The 23,623-nt window shown below is 33.5% G+C and overlaps 1 protein-coding gene across 1 annotated transcript in view; it reads right to left on the reverse strand.

Annotated features, from left to right (window-relative positions):
• Reph (Regulator of eph expression) overlaps positions 1–23,623 on the reverse strand; it is a 173,086-nt gene that overhangs the window by 75,889 nt on the left and 73,574 nt on the right. Inside the window, exon 3 of the mRNA XM_089635939.1 lies at positions 11,463–11,656. Coding sequence (XP_089492065.1) covers positions 11,463–11,656 — 194 coding nt within the window. The remainder of the gene's footprint in view (positions 1–11,462; positions 11,657–23,623) is intronic.

Consider the following 23,623-nt stretch of genomic DNA (forward strand, 5'->3'; position numbering starts at 1 on the left):
TTGAATGGAATGCGGAGTGCTTATGTGAAATAGGGTGATTGGAGGTGCTGTGTATGACAACGTCAGTATAGGAGGGTTTACGAAAAATGTTAAAATTAATTCTGTTATTAACGATCGATAAGGTAAGGTCTAAAAAATTTAAGGTTGAATTTATGCCTATTTCTAATGTGAATTTAATCTTATTATGAAAAGAGTTTATAAGTTTGAGGAAGGAATCCAGTTGACGCTTAGTCCCTGTCCATATACACAAAACATCATCAACGTATCTTTTCCAGTACAAGACATTTTTAATAAGATGTGAGGTACTAGATAAAATTTTATTTTCTAAGTTATCCATGAATATATCAGCAATCAGAGGACTGGTAGGGCTCCCCATAGCTAGGCCGTCACGTTGCTGATATATAACATTATTAAATTGAAAATAATTTTGATTCAGGCATATATTAAACAAGGAAGTTAAATCTTTTATAAAATCTATAGAGAGATCGGAACTATTTAATAAATCAGAAATTAAACATTTACTCTCTTCTATGGGAACATTGGGGAACAAATTTACAACGTCAAAAGAAATTAGTGTAGAATTACTAGGGAGAATCATATCTTTCAATTCTTCTACTAATGAAAAAGAGTTTATAAGGGTATGTTTAGGTGAAAAAACATTGGTATTTTGAAACACATTAGTAATAACGGATGATATTTTAAAATTTGGGGCGTTACAACATGAAACTACTGGCCTGACGGGGCAATTATTCTTGTGTATTTTAAGGAACCCATATAATTTAGGAGTTTTGGGATTTTTAGTTAAAAATTTAACTTTGTGATATGATTCATCTTTGAATATTTTAGTTTTACATGCTTGAAGTGTTTGTTTCACATTTTCTTGGAACTTATTGGTTGGGTCTTTCGCAAGTATTGCGAAATTGTCACTGTCAATGAAGTCCGCCACTTTAGAATTATATTCATTTCGAGGGAGTATGATCACTGTATTCCCCTTGTCCGCTTTCGTGAGGATCAAATCTTCATCTGTTAGTTTGGCACGAAAATGTGAAAGGCAAAAATGTGTTTGGCAAGAAAATGTGAATGTTTCTTAAATATATGCCTTATGCCTGAATCAAAATTATTTTCAATTTAATAATGTTATATATCAGCAACGTGACGGCCTAGCTATGGGGAGCCCTACCAGTCCTCTGATTGCTGATATATTCATGGATAACTTAGAAAATAAAATTTTATCTAGTACCTCACATCTTATTAAAAATGTCTTGTACTGGAAAAGATACGTTGATGATGTTTTGTGTATATGGACAGGGACTAAGCGTCAACTGGATTCCTTCCTCAAACTTATAAACTCTTTTCATAATAAGATTAAATTCACATTAGAAATAGGCATAAATTCAACCTTAAATTTTTTAGACCTTACCTTATCGATCGTTAATAACAGAATTAATTTTAACATTTTTCGTAAACCCTCCTATACTGACGTTGTCATACACAGCACCTCCAATCACCCTATTTCACATAAGCACTCCGCATTCCATTCAATGGTCCATCGTTTAGTCACAATTCCAATGTCCGATAGTAATTTTGATAGTGAACTAAAACTAATTAAAAACATAGCAGTAAATAATGGCTATGAATCAAATTTTATAGATTTAATCTTAAATAAAAAGCTAAAACAAATAGCCATTAATCGCTTCCTCTTTGCTAGTCCTTGTCCTCAAATCAATGATAATAATATTAATTATCAATGGCGGCGAATTTTATTTATTAATCACTTTTCTACCTTAAGTGTAAAAAACCTTCCTTCTGAAGTCAAACCGGCCTTTTATACTAATAACAATATAGGTAAATTTCTAATTAATTCTAAAGATAAGGACGATAAATTAAGTCATTCGGGGATTTATAAATTAAATTGCAATAATTGTTCGGCTTTCTATATCGGTAAGACATCACGTAATGTTAATATTAGGATAAAGGAGCATCTTCGTTGCCTCAATAATAACGGGTTTTCCGAATTCGCAAATCATTTGATCGATAAAGATCATACATTCTGTCATAGCACCGGTGCTAACATCTTACATAAAAACGGGCATGGTAACAGACTAAACAACTTAGAGGCACTAGAAATTAAAAAAGCTGTAAAAACCAAAAGTCAGATACTTAATAATCAATTAGACATATCAAGTAGTCCAATATTAGGTCTGTTTCCAATAAACCCATAAAAAAATCCCAGTTCTCCTTACCTCCTTACCACCATGCCAGTTGATGCTTTGTTTCTCCCGATTTATTGATAAAACCCATTAGTCTACATAATTATCTAGCGGTTTTTCCATTACTTGTGCACTTATGTTAATGTATTTTATGACCGTCTTTGTGTTGCTTATATTTGTATCATGTTGTCTCCCTCTATATTTTGTTATATATATACACACATTATGTACTTCTTGTTTAGTATTAATTTGTACCCTGATGATGCTTAAGTAAAGCGAAACCGGTCGGTTCTTAAATTAATAAATATCGTGGTTTTAAAACAAAAAAGTATTTTATTTTATTATTATGATAGCAGTATATTTCTTGTTAGCTTCTATAACTTCATTGTCTGTTTCTATGTATGTCTACAGGTGTTGAGTTTATAAATTCTGCATAGATTTTAATTTGAAGCCATGCGTTTGCTTTTCACTACGTTTAATTTTAATTTATTTATATTTAAACCGACAAGACTAATCGTAATAGTATTTTCGACTAACATTGTGTGCATTATGATGTATCTCTCTAGGGACTATTTTCCGCGCCAACTTTGTCGCCGATGAGGGCTTGCAGTACTTACTACGGTGTTGTACCGCCATTGTCTATGTACGAAACCCTTCTGAATCCAGTTTCATCGAACACAAGATATAACAATGTGTCAATTATACCAAATATTAATCACTTTTTGAATAGTTTTAAGCGAATGAACACTCCCTTTAAATTAGTTTCGAGAACGAGAAAATTATTATTTTCAGTCATTTACTTTTATTTTCATTCATTTTCTTAAGATGTATCTCTAAAAGCTATATATAGCCTTATTGATAATATCTTTATTTATAAATAAATACCATAAATTATTAAAAATATACATATATACGTTTTATAAAATAACATACATGTTAGAAACATCAGTAAACAAAAATTAGAGGGGCGATAGTAGTGTTAGTCAAATTGACAAATTTATTTATTTATTTATTTTGTTTATTGCAGAAACAAACAGTACATAATTACATAGATGACAATAGTTACAAAATTATAAAAGTTAGTACAATAATTGGTACCAATGACATGTTGCTGACATATATGCATATGAGGTATATTATACATTTTACGGTTAAGTTACATTTTTAAGTTAAGTTAAATTAGTGTGCTGGGGAAGGAGAGAGGTGTGTGTGAGTGTTTGTGTGTGTGTACGTGTGCATGTGTGTCTGTGTGTGGTTGTATGTGTTATGTGGGCGAATTCAGTGTGCTAAAAAAGTTATTCTTATATAGAGGGAGAGAATCAAAAAATATATCGGTGTTTGTGCTTGTTTGAATTGAGTTGAATGTTTGAAGGATACGAGAAATAGGGGAATTGGCTGCAGCGTTTGTATTATTACTAGTTGTGTAAAAAAGGTTGGTGTGTCGAGTTCTTTTAAATGGGGTGTTAAAATTTATTTGGGATAGAAGTTCTGAGCAGTCTATTTCGTTGTGTATTATTTTATGGAGAAATGTCATGTCAGCTACCGTTCGCCTGGATTTCAGGGATTGGAGAGTGCAGATATAATTATTGTTGTATTTATAACCTAGGTACTTAATGAATTTATTTTGTATGCGCTCTATATTATTGACATAGTAAGTGTATTTGGGATTCCAGACAGGCGATGCATATTCCAGTGTACTTCTGACTAGTGAGGAATAAAGCATTACTAGCGTACGAGGATTTTTAAATAATTTACTCAGACGCAGTACGAAACCTAACATTTTGTAAGATCTGGTAGTGATTGAAGAAATGTGCGTATTAAATATAAGTTTACTGTCTACGTAGACTCCAAGGTGAATGAAAACTCCAAATGATGAATATGTATATTTTTATATGATATAAAAATACATGATTAGACTTCTAGGGTTAATACAACGTGAAAAATCTGCCAATTTTGTAATGTAAGAGCGATTTGCATTTTTACCGTAGATTCTCAAATTATTTAGAACTAAATGATTTTTTTCACAGCACTGCAACATGTTAATTCTAAAATCAAATGTTCAGGTTACATTAGGTAAGTATTCAGGAAGGTTGTGTATGTTTGTTTTCCAGCTATTACTTCCCAAGAATATGTAATTTGCCTCTTTAAGAACCGATCTAGACCTAAGATAACATAGTAGCCATCTTAATGTTAGGATGTGTGATTGGTTTCAGTAAAGAAGCAGTTAGTATCCAAACGAGCTCTCAAACCTATGAGAAAGGCTTTTGCATAGCATAATAATAATATGACCTATTATTTCTTTTGGGTGAAGACGACATTTTCCGGCCAATCAATAATGCAAATGGAAAGAAGCGACAAAGCAAATTGCTTTCGAGAATATCGAGAACGTATTCACGTAAAATACTTTCGACATACATGTATAAAGTTCCCGGCTCTCAGTTCGACGTGTTTTATAGCATCAGTTGGAACAACGGAATATTATACTCAGTGAATATTCAAGGCGATGGAAATAGACAAACGGATAATATTTCAAGGGGTAGGTAGGAGATAGGAGATAGTAGGCAGTATGTTTGAAGGCACTGGTACAATATCTACCTAGAAATGCGGTAGTACCTCCCCTTGACATATTTGTCATTTGCAGACAGCGCCTCTTAGCGGGCACCTCGCATAACTTGCCAATAATGAAAATTCTTCTGTGTACGTTCGATCAGCATTTCGCGTATGTTTCGCAATGAAATCAAAAACTTTGTTTACGGAAAATATATAGAATTGCGCAAGAGATTTCTTTCATTTTTAATTTAATATTTTACAAGCACGACCCTTCTGTATTACCGCCCTGGTAAATGTAATAGCTGTTTTCCCTCTCTCAATTCTCAATCAATTTACTTTTTAATTAAATATGTGTGTGAGCTATCAATACTTTTATTAGTATCTTTGCACCACAAAAACGAAAACCGCAACAGACAAGATATTAAACGTCAAAATAGTCATCATTTGCATCACCGGTCGAAAATGCATAAATTTAAATGGTTTAAAATGCCAACATTAATGAAAAAATATTGTAGTGGGGTGTGAGGTTAGCGTGTGGATGTAATGCCTTTAAAGGTGTATTTATATTGTCCTATTTCGTGAACACATAACCAGGAGAAACCGTACCGGAATATTCAAGTATATAATACAGGGTGTCCGGGGGTAAATCGGGTAACTTTGGGAGGAGATGCTACAAGTAAAAAAAAAAAATTCCCATACAAAGTTGAGTTTACGTAATTTTGGAAGTTTTTTACTTCCAAAATTACGTAGAATCACCCGCGAAGTTAGCGCACTTTACCCCCGGACAGGTATACAGGTACATAATAAGATCCGTGTGCCATAATAGTTTCGTTACAAATTAATTATTTTGCAGATGAAACATAAACGCTGACAATACGAATTTGAACGCGTTTAAAAACAGTGAATTCCGTTTCAAACTGTGATATACCTAATATCAATAAATAACCAACATAGCCCCGCGCCTGATTTGATCACTTTGAGTACCTACGTGTTTAGAATGAAACCAAATGAAACTTTTCAAGGTGAGTTTTTTTCAACTGTGACCTGTGTCAAATATTGAGAAAAATATAAAGACGCGTCATGTTCATACTAATAGAACAAAAAGTATAGCACGTTGCAGTTTCTAGATGCAAAGCGAAATAACGAAACGCATAAGAAAACAATAGCCAATAACAATGCGTTAATAGGTGAAATATCTACATATTATAACAGCCTACCTAGCGTGCAACAGAACGCATTAGAAAAGGATAGCCATTCAAAGAATGTGTGTACGGGTGAATCAGCTACATTATTATAAAAGTCAGTCGTTTCTGTATGCGGCGGCCCACGTAACAAACATCCATTTTTGAGAAAGAAAAGAAAGAAATTCCACCCAATTCGGATTTTGCTCGAGAATGATTTTTGCACCTGTCAAAAGCGCAGGAAAGCATTTTAGCACAAAAAAATAGCCTAGAACGACGTGTTCGTGGCAGCTGGTGATAGCTTGTCTGACCATCTACCTTATGTGCGATACTAAACGCAGTAAATCTCAAGTATGTCCACTGGACCTAGTTCATCAGTAAGCTATCTTCTCTTTTAATTCATCTAAGAAATCAAACCATAAAACCGCAGAGACTATAACAGTCAAACCGTATCATTCGAGTAGTAGGTAATATACAAATATACACAATGTAGTTTTTATGTAGGTCTTGGGTGGGATGTCTTCTTTAAAATAATAATACTGCAGAATAAAAAAAATAAAAAAATATAGCGTCATGAGAACGTTTTCTTTCAAGACATGGCAGACCACTACTTGTGCATCATCGCATTGCAAATATATGTGAAGGCCATATCCAGTATCTAGATATATATTATTTTGTTAATAAGCTTAGAGCTTAGACATTCTAAAGACTAAGTGACATATTTACATCTTTAACCTTTTATATTAATTGAACTCGCAGCACTATGTAGCGATTAATTAAACCTTTTAAGGTTGGAAAGATTTCAAACACAACACTATCTTCACCTCCTGCACAGAGGAGATCAAAAAATGAGTATTAACGGTAGTGTAGTCTTTTTCATACAAAACTTATTTGAGGCCAAAATATTTACCCCAACTTAATAGTTATTTTTTTAATCAAAAATCTAGTACGGATTTGTGCTATTTTATTAATTTGTGTTTCAATTTATAAAATACGGGCAGTTATAGAAATCGATTTTAGAGGCAGTTTGGCAATTATTGGTGATTGCAAAAAATATTACTTTTTTACTATTAAAATATAATAAAAATACGAATTGTTAAAAATTCTATCTTGATGGGTTTAGATTTAATTTTCAAACGATCAATTTACGTCTGATCACAAATTTGTCGTAAATAAATTTTAAATTCCGACACAAAAAAGGCTTCTACGATGTTTTATTTTAAAATTTATGTTTCATTGTATTTATATAGTAGGTTAGAAAAGATTTTTTTTAATATGATTTCCATTAACTCACAAAAAAATTGGAAAAAATCGTGAAAATTTGAATTCTTTAATGGGATATATTTTCTAATTTAAAACACAAATAAATAAAGCAGCATATATACGTACTGGATATTTGCTATACCTTTTGATGAAACAAATAATTATTTAGTTTGGTTAAGTATTTTGGCCTCAAATACAAATTTAAGTTTTGTATGAAAAAGGCCGCGCAGCCGTTCCTCTTAAGAATCTCTTCAAATTATTGGTAATCCAGTTAAAACGGAACCGCAGGCCTTATCTACTGGATCAACAGGTTTCCTGATAAACTTTTAGTAAATTATGAATGCATTAGCACGATGTCAATATATTATCAAGGCAATACGCGAAAATATTCGGATTTTCATCAACAGACATGACATTGACAATGCAATAACATATTCGTAATTTAGAAAAAGTTTATCAGGAAACCTTTTAATCCATACGTTAAGGCCTGCAATCCCCTTTTTAACCGGATTACAAATTATTTAAAGATATTCTTAATAAATTGGCAATACTCATTTTCTTCCGTGTGAAAAGTGAGTAAAATTCAGTTCTTGCCATTGACACGCAACATACGATTCACTCTTGTAAAATATTCAATTTAAAAAAAATCTAACTCGTATATCGATTCAAGGAATTCGGTAGATGATGTTTATACGTCCCATCGAATTTATCATGTAAAATGACACAATTAATATAGTAGTATCGAAATGCGTACCAATAATTAAACTGCCAGGCGCACCATTCTATCCGTTCTGGAAGAACTAACAGCCGTTGTTACCAATCATACTGATCAAGAGTTGAGCCCAAATTTTGGGTCAACACTGCTCAAACGCACAACTACGCTATTTCCAACGGAAAGGTGACGACTTAGCGATCAACCATTTAAAGAAGCCAAACTACTAGATTAAGCCTACCTCAGGAAATAACTAGTTATAAAAAGTGTCGACAGGCTGAAAAATATTCGCGACGCCACGACACATATTACATACGTCGCGTCGGTTTAAAAAAATATAAAATATCAGTTTATGTATTACATTCTTGAAAGAAAAATATATGCATTAATGATAAACACAATAATTAATTCGTCAATATTAATTTTACATTGAAATTTTTTACTTTCATGTAGGGGCTTCTCAAAGGTGGGGGCCACTTAAGTTTAATCAACACTACAAATGTTTGGAAACAGGCGAATCTAATTTTACTGAACAAATTACATGGCTGATCGGAGCCTGAGATTGATGGTTCGAAAAGTTGGGAACAACGGCCGTAAGAATCCAAAAGAGACCGTCAACCACTGACGGTCAGATGATATAATCTGGGTATCAATTTGACCAGCTGGAGGCAAAACAGGTAACAATATTTTTGCCATTGTAAAAAGGATTACTTATTCGTAAGCAGATTTCATTTTAGATGACTAGAATAGTGAAGCAACAATGGAATTCACATGTAGACTGTCGGATTAATTTATTGGCTGAATAACACTGAATCTACACTGAATACAAAACATAGGGAGATCAGAAGTAGATAATATTCTGACACCAAATACAGACTGAAACCGGATCCACTCAACTGAACAAAAAAACATCATGTAATAAACGTATAATTGTTTCAGAAAAAAACACAAATTACTTTTATTATCCATACTACTAAATTTTAATAATACGTGGATAATAAGGAGGATATCATTATATTATCTATTTGTTACAAAAATGGACGATAGTAAAACACTTAAAAGGACACGCCCACAGCACTCCCCCGCTCCGCCCAATTTGGTGCGTACCCCTGGCCTTTATGGTCATATATAGTTAATTTTATCTGTATCGTCAATTGCCTGTTACAATTTAACCTAAGATACTTTGGACACGTTGCTCGCCAGAAAACAACTCCTACTTCTACTGACATTTGTGGACAGTAGGATAAGTAGGATAAGCAGAGGAAGACCACCGAGGTGTTGAACTTCAATAGTTAATATGACCAAGTCAACATTTGGGAAGGATTTCCTAGTGAGATAGACGCATTACATTCACCAATGTAATTTAATAAATAAATAAAAAATAAATCTCGAAGCCGGTGACGTTAGTGTAGAGAGACGGGAGACATTTGCACGACGTGACAGTAATTCGGTTTAAAATATATTGTAACTAATTTTAAATTGTAGTATAGACAGCCCTGATTTAAAATAAACCTCATCGAATTTCATATACCTACGAGAGCTACTCGTTCCAAAATCCTGTCAAAACACCCGCTTGTACCCAGATTACATGAAGTTAGTAATAGACACGCCGATGTGGTTGATATTTTTAACTGCACTGAAGGTAGGTACAAGAAGGCTACGTTAACATATCTTACAAAAATATTAATTCAACCTAAGTCTACTCGTACTTGTATATAATATTTTGTATGCACTTGCATCTCCTATTTTATATCCTTCTAAAGCTTGTATTTAATTTATACTTTCTGTCGACATTTTACGAACAAATGTTTATTAATCGTGGATATTAAACAAATAAATTAAATAAACCAATTTGGAGTAAAAAAAGTAATAGAAATAGAAAAGCAAAATAAATTGGGAAAAGGGAAGACTTAGTAAATTGTTTAAAACCGTAGCTTATAAGATTGTTTTCTTATTATCTACGCATACTTTTACATAAGATGAGAAAAGTTTTGCTGTTTAACGACGAGTTTCTCAGAAGAAGAAACCTGAAAAGTGAGGTTAAGAAGTTTGTGTAGGTGTTTATTTATATTTTATATATATTTCAATTAAAATATCGCTTTGCTCAAATTAGACTGCATTTAAGATTATAAAATGATCAGAGATTCCAGAGGCATCACATAGTGTCTGGTTTATTTCAAATTCGATAAAATTTTATCTCTTTTTATAATACAATCCCCTTTTTTACACAAAGCCACGATACAACATTGAGGCATTTTAATTATAATGATTAATAAACTTTTGTAAAACAAAGATTGGCAGCTGGTATGAGGGGCACGACTCAACCTGTCGACTGTAGATGGAACGGTTCCATGATAACTCAACACAGTGACAATTCAACACACTTTTAAAAAGTGATATGAAGTCATTAGAAACAATGGATTTTTTTAACCTAACCTACTTAAACCAGTTAATAAAGTTTTTGTTTCATCACTTTCCATGACTTTATATAACTTTTTAAAGATGTGATGAATTATCGTTGTGATCATAGACATATGAATATTAGTAGACCTGCCCTAAGTGATTAAAAGCGTATTATCCCCACTCCCCATACCGGTTCCATTGGAGCCGGCTGGGCTCGCGTATGGCTCAAGTGAAATTTGAAAACGTGACGTCATCATTCTTGTTCGAACTATGGTCGAGGCATCATCGGTTCATTTTACGAAATAACACGGCAAAATGTTGACTTGTGATATGAAAACTTGTAAAAATAGATGTGAAAAAGAGAATAAACCCAATTATCGTATTACATTCTATAAGTAAGCATTATTTTACTTTATTTTAAGCTTATTCACACCGTATTATATGGATCAGTTTTAGAAACATATACTATCACATCACAATGTAGCGATTCTCAAGTGTGCTCATCGTTGTTTACTGGGGTAAGTAAATTATGAAACATTTGTAAAAGTGTCTTAACTAAATACTCTAAAACTAACTACGACTCTGCAAACAGAAGAAATTTACTTTGCCGAATTTGGACTTCGCAAATTAGTTCATAACGTGGCGAGTAATTTGCGCTCCCATGTAAAAATGTCTATTAATTCAAAAGCAGATTTTACTTTTAAGAACTAAATGGTGATATTATAATGCGAGATGCCTATTTACTGTCAGATTGATTTATTGACGAATCACAGTCAGCTTAACCCCCTTCGTTCTTCAACAGTTGATTTTACCCCTCGCCATTATCTTCTCGTCTATTAATTCCTATGTCTGTGGTTGTGATGATTTATCCGGTCACCGGATGGGACACCGGTGTCCTCAAAACTAAAATCGACGTAAAATGGAACTGTATAAAAATAAGTTAAGTATCACTTGCGCTAAATATTTCTTATGTATGCAGTCCCTCTGACGGCTTTGGAATAAATTATCTACGATTTTTTCTCAAGGTCACGGACGTCATCTGTCAACACGTCAAAGCAGAAAAGATCGCGAAACTGTAAAGATAATCTGTGATGTGTGGTTTTGCTTAAGTCCTACGTAAGATGACTATTATTCTAATGATACCTCAAGTTCTTCTTCCGAGCTGTGCTGGTCATACTGCAGATCCGTGGGGCCGGAGAAGCAGGTAACGGGGGTTGGGGCGGGATTGGCAAGGGCGGCTTGGGGCGCCGGGGGTGTCGCAGGTCGGGAGCGGGGACGGGGGCGACACGGGGGCGTCAGCAGCGGGGAAACAGCCTCTACTGAGCAATCCCTCATTGCTGGAAGAAACAAAAACAATCCTGGTTAGTTGAAGAATACTAAATGAATGAGTGCATTCATCACATGCTCATGATCCTGCCACTGAGAACCGATTGTAACCTGAACAAGTTCACTTTAGATCTACAGTAAAAACACAATAAAGCCAATATTACCACAAAATTGAACCAAATGTTTGTGCAAACATGAAACATTGTGGCCCCGACCCAATGTTTTTGTTTTTGTCCAATGTTTAGAAAACGTTTGGTAGCAATTGTCTATGGACACACATCGAAAAGTACAGTTGAAGTTCTATCCACAATTTTTTATTGATAACAGTGCCAAAACTTAAACCGAACTAAAAAAATACCTTATAAGTGATCCGTTATTCAAATAGTAGCAAGAAACCAGAGTGATCTGTGAGTTTATAGTGTCCTAACACTTCATGCTGACATTCCAAAACAAACGTCACTCAGCCACAATAACAACACAGATAACGCAGCGAATCCACAAAGAGTAGTAGGTAGTAGAGCCAGTTTCCAACCTTCCTTATACAAAGAACACAACAACAAGAAATGTCTGCCGACAAAAACCTTCGAAGCAAAGGACAAATGCCCGCGACAACAAGCTTGGCTACAGATGTATCTTCACAAATTGACATACTTATGGAGAAAATGGAAAAAAAATGGTAACAAAACTGGAAGCTTTTAAATCGGCAATTATAAAAAAAATTGACGATGAAAACTTAGAGAGTAAACACTCGAGAGATTTCATCAGCCGTCAATATGACGATCTAATTGCTAAAATGGAAACCATCACTAAATTGGTTTCCGAAGTAGAGTCACTAAGGAATACACTCGTCGAAAAGGACAAACAAATAAAGTGTCTGGAAGTCAGATTGGCGGAAGTTGATCAAAGATCACTAGAAGATTCACTGGAGTTTGCCGGCCTCATTCCAAAAAATGACGAACAGCCCTCTGATGCTATAAAACGGGTGGCTTCAATTGCAGGAGTGGATATAAAAGGAGATGATATAGTGGAAGTGAGGAGGATACCTGATAAACGACCGGGAGTCCCCCCAAAAATACATATTAAACTAAACAATAGACAAAAGAGATACCAACTTCTTACAAACAGGAAACTTTTAAGCTCAACCACCGCGCAGGATCCAGAAAGTCAACGAATCTACATCAGCGAAATTCTTAGTCCTCATTACAAAGACCTTCTATGGAGAACAAAATCAAAAGCGAAAGAAAGGGGATATAATTATGTGTGGTACAAAGATTCAAAAATTATGATTAGAAAAAAAGAAGGAGAAAAAATCATCTACATCAAACACGCTGATGATCTGTTAAAAATGGTTTAGATGCTTCTGGAGAGCTCCAACGTCGGTTAGTTATTGGCCCGATCACCCTTCATAATCAAACGGTAAGGAGAAACTTTACATTTATTGTTTCGAACTACAACAATAATTATCCACTTCGGTAATTCTCTATCTGCAACTAGGGTGAAACTCCCGGTAACTGACACGGACAGTGGAGCTCCCATAAACATATAAACTATTTTTTTTAATTTTCGTATAATTATTATATCAACATGCCTTTCTCAATGGAATTTTTTGATGAGGAATTACACAACCAAAACCTTTCTTACGCAACTTCAGATACTAATATGTGTAAACGCCTGATTGGAAACTCTGCCAATACAAAAATTATGCACCAAAACATAAGATCTATAAATAAAAACTTTGACGAACTCTTAATTCAACTTCACCACATAGATATTGTTTTCGACATAATCATTCTGACCGAGTGCTGGTTGTCAAACACATATACACCTAAAATCATAAAAAATTACACATCACACAATTCAACTACGTTTGATAATCAGAACGATGGGATTGTTGTTTACACAAAAAATAATCAAAACTTCACAGTAACCGAACTAAAAATTCAGGATGCAAGTTGCACACAAATAGAATACAACAATGATACAGTTATTCTCGCTATATACCGCTCGCCATCGACTCGTAACATCACGCCATTTCTAAACAGTCTTAGTTGCACACTTTCAAATCTTTCCAATACCAAAAATATCATAATAATGGGCGATCTAAATATTAACATACTACCGAGCAACCAACACCACCAAAGCCAAGACTATATCAACATGCTAGAATTTCATGGATTAGTGAGTACCGTTAACTCACCAACAAGAACGACAAATGGATCTATATCATGCATTGACCACATTATGGTAAAGTCAAAAAAACCATCTAAAAGTATCGTCTACAAATCAACTATCACGGACCATTATTCAACTATCTTTGCACTACAAACAGCTATCCAAATAAATAAATGTAGCCTGCCTTTAGCATACAATAAAATCAACTTTCAAAATATACTAACCAATTTAAAGAACAAATCATGGCAAGAACTCTTCCAAATTAAACAATCGGAGGACGCATGGATATACTTTATTAACTATTTGAAAAACGAATTACACCACCATACCCTGACGATGACCAAAAATATAAGTAACAAATTGAAACCCTTGAAACCATGGATTAACCACTCCATTATAAATTGCATTCACAAAAGAAACACACTACACAAAAAAACCAAAGAAAATCCGTATGACCAACTAACATTCAACTATTATAAAAAATATAGAAACATGTGCTGTAACGTCATCAGAAAAGCAAAAGAAATTTACTACTCAGAAAGAATTAAAGAAAGCAACAATAATCCCAAAAAATTATGGGAAATACTTAGAGAAGCCACAAACTCGCAAACTACAAAAGAGAAACAGAGCATAAATAAACTTTCTATTGATGGCCATATTGTTGAAACCACAAAAAATCCTAAGCTCGTTGCTGATCATGTAAACAATTTTTTTATTAATATCGGTCCAAATCTTGCTTCTCAAATTGCCCAGAGCGGAATCACCCAATCTACCGATACAGTGGTTCAAACAAATAACATAAATACAAAATTTCTATTCCAAACTGTGTCACAGGAAGAAATTCACAAAACAATTAATTCTCTAAAAACACTTCTTCTGCTGGACCAGACGAAATTTCAACGAAAATCCTTAAAACGCTGTCTTCGGAGATTACATTGCCACTAGAATACCTTATAAACCTAAGTATTACACAGGGCTACTTCCCCTCTAACCTAAAACAAAGTATCGTAATTCCCATCTACAAATCTGGAAACAAGTCAGATATCAATAACTATAGACCAATTACTTTACTGAATAGCTTGTCTAAAGTTTTTGAAAACCTTATTAATACACAACTTGTAAAATTTATCGAGAGCCATAAAATACTTTCAAAAAATCAATATAGTTTTCAAAAAAACAAAAGTACCTCAGATGCCATTGCCAGGGTGACAGACTTCATTGTAAAAAGCCTTGATAAAGGAAATAAATGTATTTCAATCTTTTTAGACCTCTCTAAGGCTTTTGATACAATATCACACTTTAAACTAATTAAAAAACTTGAAAAAATCGGCATCACGGACAAAGAGCTAAACTTCTTTAAAAGCTACCTAAATGGACGCAAACAACAGGTTAAAATACATAATACCCTCAGTAACCAGCGCTCAACTGACTATGGAATTCCACAAGGAAGCGTATTGGGACCAACTCTGTTCTTACTCTATATAAACAACTTTTGCAACCTTGAAATTGAGGGAAGCATTGTTAGCTTTGCCGACGATACTGTCTTACTGTTTGAAGGCAACAATTGGTCAGCTGTATTTAAAAAAGCTGAAAAAAATATTAACTTAGTTAAAAAATGGTTAGATATAAACACGCTTACCCTTAACACGAAAAAAACAAAATATATCACTTCAAGCATCAATACTGCAGGCCAACCTAATGATGATTACTCCATAAAAATACATAACTGTACGAATTCCAACGTATGCAATGAGTGCCCCTGTATAGAGCGAACTCCACAGATGAAGTACCTCGGCCTCACCATTGACCCATACCTCAAATGGAATATACATACTCAGATCATTGCGAATAAAATTAGGAAAACAATACACTTCTTCAGATCCGTAAGGAACTTCCTTAACTTACTAATTCTAAAAACGATTTATTTTGCATTAACCCAATCTATCATTGAGTATGGTATCATTGCATGGGGAGGGGGTACTTCATCAGCTCTAGATCCTGTTGAAAAGGCGCAGAAAACAATTATGAAAATTATTCTCAAACTTCCTCAAACTGCAAACAGCAACTTAATTTTCAACATAATGAGAGTATTTGATGTTCGACAGATCTATGTAAAAACAATCCTCATGCATCTCTTTAAAAACAAACATGTGTTTTACGAAAAAAAAACAAACTTTAGATTTACACGTAATTCAAACAAAGACATGTTGCAAGTTCCAGCACTTTCTTCCACCTTTGGTCAACGTAGCTTTGGCTACTTTGCCACAAAGATCTTCAACATGCTCCCAGAAAATATTAAAGAGAGTCAAACACGGAAAGAGTTTAAAAAAAATGTCAAAATTTGGATTTATTCAAATGATCGAGCCTACACTGGTGCCCTCACCCAAACGCCTTGTCATTGACAGTTATTGCAGTATGTACGGTGCTAAAACTTACTATATACGTATTGTGTAAATGCAAACAATAATGAAAAGTAACCAAATGCCTTGTCACAGTGAGTTATTATAGTATGTATTGTGTTTAAATTTATTCTATCTGTATCTTCAATATGTAAACAATAATGTAACCTAAAATAGTGGATTGCTGTATGGGAACCCATATTAAACATTTAAATATTAGCAAACCATAGACAAAATGGAGAAATAATTAACTAAAAATTCTGCCTCAATACAGGTTCGCCTAGTGAGGCAGGTTATGCACAACCTAAAATATAGTATATTATGCCATTTGTATATAACACTCTTACATTCATATATATTTTTTCTTATATTAGAAACTGCCGTATTATTGTAACATTATTCTTTCATCAATTTCATTGTTTCTAACTGACATATAATTATACAACTTACTAATGATATATTATATATATTCTGTAATTTTTTGATGAAATAAATAAATTTAAAAAAAAAAAAAAAAAAAGCTTGAGACCCGATTTTCAGCGCCCTTGAAATGATTTTTCACGAAAATGGCACTGTATAAAAATGTTTCCGCTTTCTTAAGGTATTATTTTTAAAGTCTGGTTTAAGAATCAAGCACCTACTTTACAACACCAGATATCGTATTGGACACATAATCATAAAGTGACCATAAGATCATATATCTACATCTTATGTATAGAGTCACGTGGGGTAACCGTGCGCAATTTTTACATTGGGATTTTTGTATTAAAAAGCTTTAGGTATTTTACTCAACTTTTTTGTTTATTAATTTGATCTATTATTAAGGCATCTCAAACAACCATAAAAACCTCATATGGTTCATAAATCAAACAGTTATATAAAAAAGTTTACATGCATGTCGATTGCGTACACTTACCCCGTGTGCGGGGTAAGTATACGCATACCATAGGGTAAGTGTTCGCATCGCAAAGAGTTACCCCCCATTGCAATTATCACACTTAAATTGCCCCTTATCGTAGTCTGTGCAGTTCTCATGCCACCATGCTTTACACACAATACATTCTATCCAATCTTCTGTTGGTGGATCTCGATATTTCTCCTTGCATTGTGGGCAAAAATAGTCCATAGAAGCCTGTTTTTGTGCGCTCTTTAAACAGTTATGCACGCTGGAATCTCCCGCCTTACGCTTTGTGGTGTGACTTTCTTGAAAAGAGGTGGTCGTCCGATTTCCATCGTTTTAAATATTGGTTTTCGGACAATTTTTGCATCTGCATCTGTCTGCTTCTGCTGAAGTTCCTTTATATAGGGACTTGAGATAATTATTTCATACTTGCAAGTATTTTTCAGTTTGCGTAAAACCGCCGAACTTGAACAACGTTAAACCCAATAGCTCTCGCAATACTTGTGGGAGTAGTCTGTTTTAAAGCTAAAACAGGGTTACGTTTTAGAAATCCACACACCCAATCCTTGCCAGCCGTTTTTGTAATGTTGTAAAATCTGTTCTCGATCTTGTTGATTTCAGCATACTCGTAAACAATTTTTCTCATTGTCTGCATAGTCAGGCGGTAGAACATTTCGTCAGTTTTTTTACAATAATCAACGATTTCGGCCTGAAAATAAATCTGATAATATTATTACTCCAGCGTCTGGACGGTGTAGGCCCTGTGATTGGTCAAATTCAAATTGTGTTTAAATAAGACTTTAAAGATTAAGACACCATTTCATACTGAAATAGAATCGCCACATGTAATACGATATTTCTTAAAAAATATCGTTTCTGCTCATACAATTTTTGGATAATATCGAAGAAAATATGTCTTAGAAAGTTCATAATCCATTGGATTAATTACATTACAGTGAAAATTATCCACAATTACGTGATTACGTTTGACGTTTGACGAAAAAAGCAGGCGTTAATTCAATATGGCCGATTCCCGATACGCATCGCGGCTAGGTGGCCGACAGAGCGCCCCTCTGGCGGTGAAGAAACGAATCAAATGACTGGCGCGTATATTTAAATATGCAAAATTACTTGAACATCAAGCATTTAATAATAAGATTTCTTCTGGAAGTTTAGTTCTACTTTGCAATGGCATTTTTCATTATTATTTATAATTTTTTTTTTGCTTATTAATTACATCTGATTTTATATTGACATGTTTTCTAATTTCTAAAATTTCTAAATTATTTATTTGCGATGCTTTAATCCTGAGTGAAGTATTTTAAGACCTGAATTTTTATCGAAAGTGTGATTCAAAAGATGATTTGCAAACTCATATTCACTATTTCAATTTAGAACCCTGAGATATTTTTTAGTTCTGACTTCAAAGTTTCTATTGGTTCTACCTTTGTAAAATAAATTACAAATCCAGCCCAATTGAGTCTATAAACTCCTGATTTTTTTGTTTGATTTTCGCAATCTATATTATTAAGAATATATTTATTCATTCTGTTATTAGTGTAAAACGCCGGTTGAATAGTACCAGGAATGTTTATATATATCATTTTAGAAGTGTCGTTATCCACAAACAGAATTCTACGCCATTGTTTATTTATATCTTAAGAACTAGGGTAAAAATACCGTTTGAAGATAATATGTTTAATTATTTTATTTAGTATTTCAACTATCAATTTATTAGAATAACCGTTATTAAATGTTATTTGTCTTATGAATATATTGTTTTATGGTTATATGCAAAAAAAAATTTCAGGTCTTAAAATACTTCACACAGGATATAAAGCATCACAAATAAATAATTTCGAAATTTTAGAAATAAGAGAACATGTTTATAAAAGTAGATGTAATTAACAAGATTTTTTTTTATAAACTCTCTTTTAAATATTTTCCCACTTAACTGGTCTTTCATATTGTAATTCATAATTCTTATAAACCCAGCCTACTCTTACCCCTCCCCCCTCCTTCCACTTCTTTTTTCCAATTGTAATCTATATTTAATTTTTGACTTCGGTGTATACTTCGTTCATGAAACATGTATTGGTTGTATATAATAAAGTGAAGTTAAAAAAGTTATTTGTTTTTTAATAAAATAAAGTTTAATCGGATAACATTATTTTATCTATTTCCATTGTATATCAATGCATACGTACATAATAAAATGTAAACATTATATTTATTTATTAATTGGACAATTTGCATGGCGCCGCTTTTGTGATATATTACCTCAGGGGCGCTATATTGTAATAATCTACCTTTATATATAGATTTTTACTCTCCTGATGAAGGTGTATATATAATCTAACTTTAAACTTTATTAGATACAGTAACAGTTTTAGGAAAAGAATTACCACCAGTTGGAGTAAAATTCACACCTTTTAATTAAACCGACTGCCAATCACATTGCACCATTACCCTCCTTTTATCCATAAACACGGGTACAATTAATCAATATGTAATAATGTATTATTTCAGTCAACTTTGTTGTAACTATCTTTAATTGTTGTGACAAACTATACGATATTGATTCAACTTATAGACATTGACGGTTGTAACACATATTTAAGCACTGCAAGTCTCCTATGAGCAAATTATATTAGGTACCATAACAGTTAATATCAGTTGTAGACATGTAGTCAATAATAGTGTTTCATTTGAAATAATCCATCACAAATACGTAAAATTTCATTTATTCAAACAACTGTCATTCTTATTATGCCTAAATTGAGCATGTTATTATTCATTAACTCCTTCCTGTTCCGTGTTTTAACAATATATACTCACCCTCTCTCTGTGAATGACCTAATATCTATCTATTAAATGTAACTGTTGTTAATATCACTTAAACTGGGCGCAGCCCAACCAAGTGCCGCCCGCAGGGCCTAGCAGCAAAAACCCGCGGAGCGGGTTTTTAACTGCTAGTAATTAATTATTAGATCAATAGTTTCACAAAAAAATGATATCTGCACGATAAATTAAATATCTATTTATCTAAAAATCTTCCTCTTTATCTGGTGTAAATGTCGGACGATATCTCCCCATTGAAGTTGCTATTAATTTTAGTTTTAGGCGTTTACGCAGAGTGGCTTCACTGATCCCAACAATATCTGCAGCAGCCCGCTGACTCTTCCCCTCTTTCATAAGCCTTTTTGCAGTATCTTTTTGCTCTTGAGTGCAAACTGACCTCTCCGGGTGCTTTCTCACGTTCACACGTGGCATATTTCACTGTTAAAAATAACGAGAGTTGAAATATTATGCTATAAAATCAATTTTATCTATCGGGGTAAGTGTTCGCACTCGTCCAACTGCGAACGCTTACCCCAGCACACTTACCCCATCACACCAAAATTCAATAAACTTTAAAAATCAGATTAGTGGTTATCTTTATTAGAATTATCACTTTGCACCCGTCTAACTAACAATATTTCACTAAAAATTATCATAGACCACGTCGCTCTAACACAGCTGGTTACACAATAGCACACATCGGTAACAGAGATGAAAAATTTAAGAAAAGAACGAAAAAAAGTAATTTACCTACCAATTTTTATTGACAAATCAGTATCCACTGTACACATGTCCTGCTTCGGCGCGATCCAGAAGGCTACTGAATTAAGGAACACACGGGCGCTTAACAGGCACAATCTTGTCGGAAACATCACTGCGAACACTTACACTCCGCGTACGGTTACCCCACGTGACTCTACCCACAATACACAGAAATTTAAAACCTTTCGTTTTAAATAAACATCAAATTACAATGCATTGAATTGTGACATGTTCTTTTTCCATTCATCATCATTTATCATTGATGCACATACCTATTCATGTCAACATTCAATTCTATAAAGCGACTGAAGCGAATTAATTGAGACAACTATAATGATGTCACTTGATACAAAAAAAGCAAGTCACAATAAATTTTAAAACATTAAAAAAAAAAGTTGCCTCGAATGGGTCTGACATCCACACAATATTATATTATTCCATCAGCTGTCTGGTACAAAATCCACAATACATTTATTATTTTATAACATACATAATGTGGTAAATTATGATTTAATAACTAGTTATGAATTAAACTAATAATACCCGATGTAACCTGTCTCACCGAGCACTTAAATGTGATATTTAATGTTCAGGCGTTCTGTGGCATTCATTTTAATTTAATGACCCTTCATAAAGGCAAAGGCCATCTTTCTTGTATCCTTTCCCCCTCTGGCCTTTGACACCTTTGAACATGAACATGAATCTCCACAAGTTGTTAAATGAGATTTTTGCGAGGTATTTTTTATCCTGGGGATTTTAAATCAAAATCAGTACACAACTTTTTGCCACTGACAAAATTGGAAAGGAAGTTCTTCATTTACAGCACCGCGGAGAGAACATCTTTGAATAATAATTTACTTTTAAACTTACTCAATATAAAAGCTGCTGACCAAAAAAAATGTCTACAATTTCATAGAATATTCGATTACGTTTTGGTAAAACTCTTCAAGCCACATTTTTTGGGAATATTTCTTTTCAGTGGTTACATGTTTCATATAGAATAATTTTCAAAGTGCAACATGGCAAAGTAAAGATTAAGGCATTTTTAATCCTAAAAACTAAAAAAAAATGGGTTATTTAGAGAAAATCGTAGATAAAATTACGCAACCATCAAATTTACAAATAGAATTGCAAAATTTGACATTAAAATTTTGAAAAACAAATAACCACTTTCATATAAACTTTTAATTAGTTTTACGAATCTGTAAATATTCCTCTTTATCATCTCCTGTAAAGTTTTCATTTTGTGGCTTGAAGAGTTTTACCAAACCACAGTCGAATGATGAAGAAATGACTCATAGTTACACATAATGCTGATGATGGTATTGGGATTTCGTTGGATAAAAACCGTAAAGAGTAAAATAAAATAAAAAATAAACTTCAATCTTGAATTAAATGCTAAAACATAACGTTGATATAACTCGATCTTAATCGATATTGCAATTGACAGCCTGTCCATTTCTACCAATCATTGACGGTTATGGGTAAAACGATCACGAATAAAATGATCGTAGGCAAATAATAACCAAATGATTGTAAGCAAAACGATCAAATGCGCTTACAGTCAAATGATAATTAAGATCTTGTGCATACGATCAAAACGTCGGTTACTATCATTGACTGGTTTCACACTATCGTTGTTACGTGGTGTCATTCCCCTAAACCTTAATCGTGCTTATTTGCATAATATGCAAATAAGTATACATAACATTATTCCCGCATATTATGTGGGAATATTGTTTAGTCTGGGCATCCAATTTAAACTCAATAACCAATATACACAAATAGATTGAGAAAGTTTGGCGTGCATTTCCCAAACAATATTTAAACGGACGAAAGCGAGAAAATTGTATTATTTTAATAACGTAACTGCCAAAAAACGACAGCAAAATAAAAACAACTAGAAATGTTGACCGTGGGAAAAGTAAAAACATGGAGAAATCAATGGAGATGTCTCATGCAATTTACGACGCTTTTTAGACTGTATGGCTTCAAACGTCGCAAATAAATAACACCATCAGAGTACTCCCAATGGTATTGCATTTGATTTATTACCAGGTAGATGCTTTGTACGTCCCACTTTGTTGTAATGCTGAACTGATCGAAAATGTGGCGATTTCGATTACAGTTATCCTCACGGCACATTTTATGTTTACCACAAACATAATGGTGATGTTACGACGAGAAAGGACACGCGTAATGCGTATTGCATAAATTACATTCTAAATGGTACGTACCTTAATCTGAAAAAAATGTAATTAATTTAAATGGCTTGTTTGGTTCGGTGGACAAAACATTATTTTAAATAGCTGCTGAAGTCCCCGATGCTGTCCGGGTTTTTTACGAAGTGTTTTAAGTTTTCTCTTGTTTTGAAGATCAAGTGTGGAAAATGTCATTAGTTTAGGAATAAAACTGTGAATTTGTATACAAATCAAACCCACTCCGCCCGCGCGCCACAGACTCACTTCTTTATATATTGAAATAAACTATCTGAAGTCTCCGGCGTTGCCCGGGCTCTACACAGAGATTTTAGAAATCAGATGTAGACAGTGACCTCACTCTTGTTTTGAATGCTAAGTGTGCAAATTTTCTACAATCTTGAAATAAAACTGTAGATTCGTATAAAAATCAAACGAATGTCACCTGCGCGATGTCCGCCACAGTCATTCTCATTTATCTACATAAGTAGAGACATATAGTTTTAGAAGTGTATTTCATCTTTGATGTAATGAAACTGCATTTCAAACCTACAAAGTTTTACTTTCCTAAAGTAATATATAAAAGAAAACGTTGTACATTGAATAAAATTACAAAATGGAGCAAGTCGTGGCCTCCGCAGCGGACGAAGTTCGCAAATCGCCAAATTAGAAAAATGTTATAATTGCGCAAAATGGAGATTTAAT

This window comes from Hesperophylax consimilis, chromosome 9 (genome assembly GCF_061612785.1).
Source record: "Hesperophylax consimilis isolate HC1 chromosome 9, BYU_Hcon_1.0, whole genome shotgun sequence".
NCBI classification, from domain to species: Eukaryota; Metazoa; Arthropoda; class Insecta; order Trichoptera; family Limnephilidae; genus Hesperophylax; species Hesperophylax consimilis.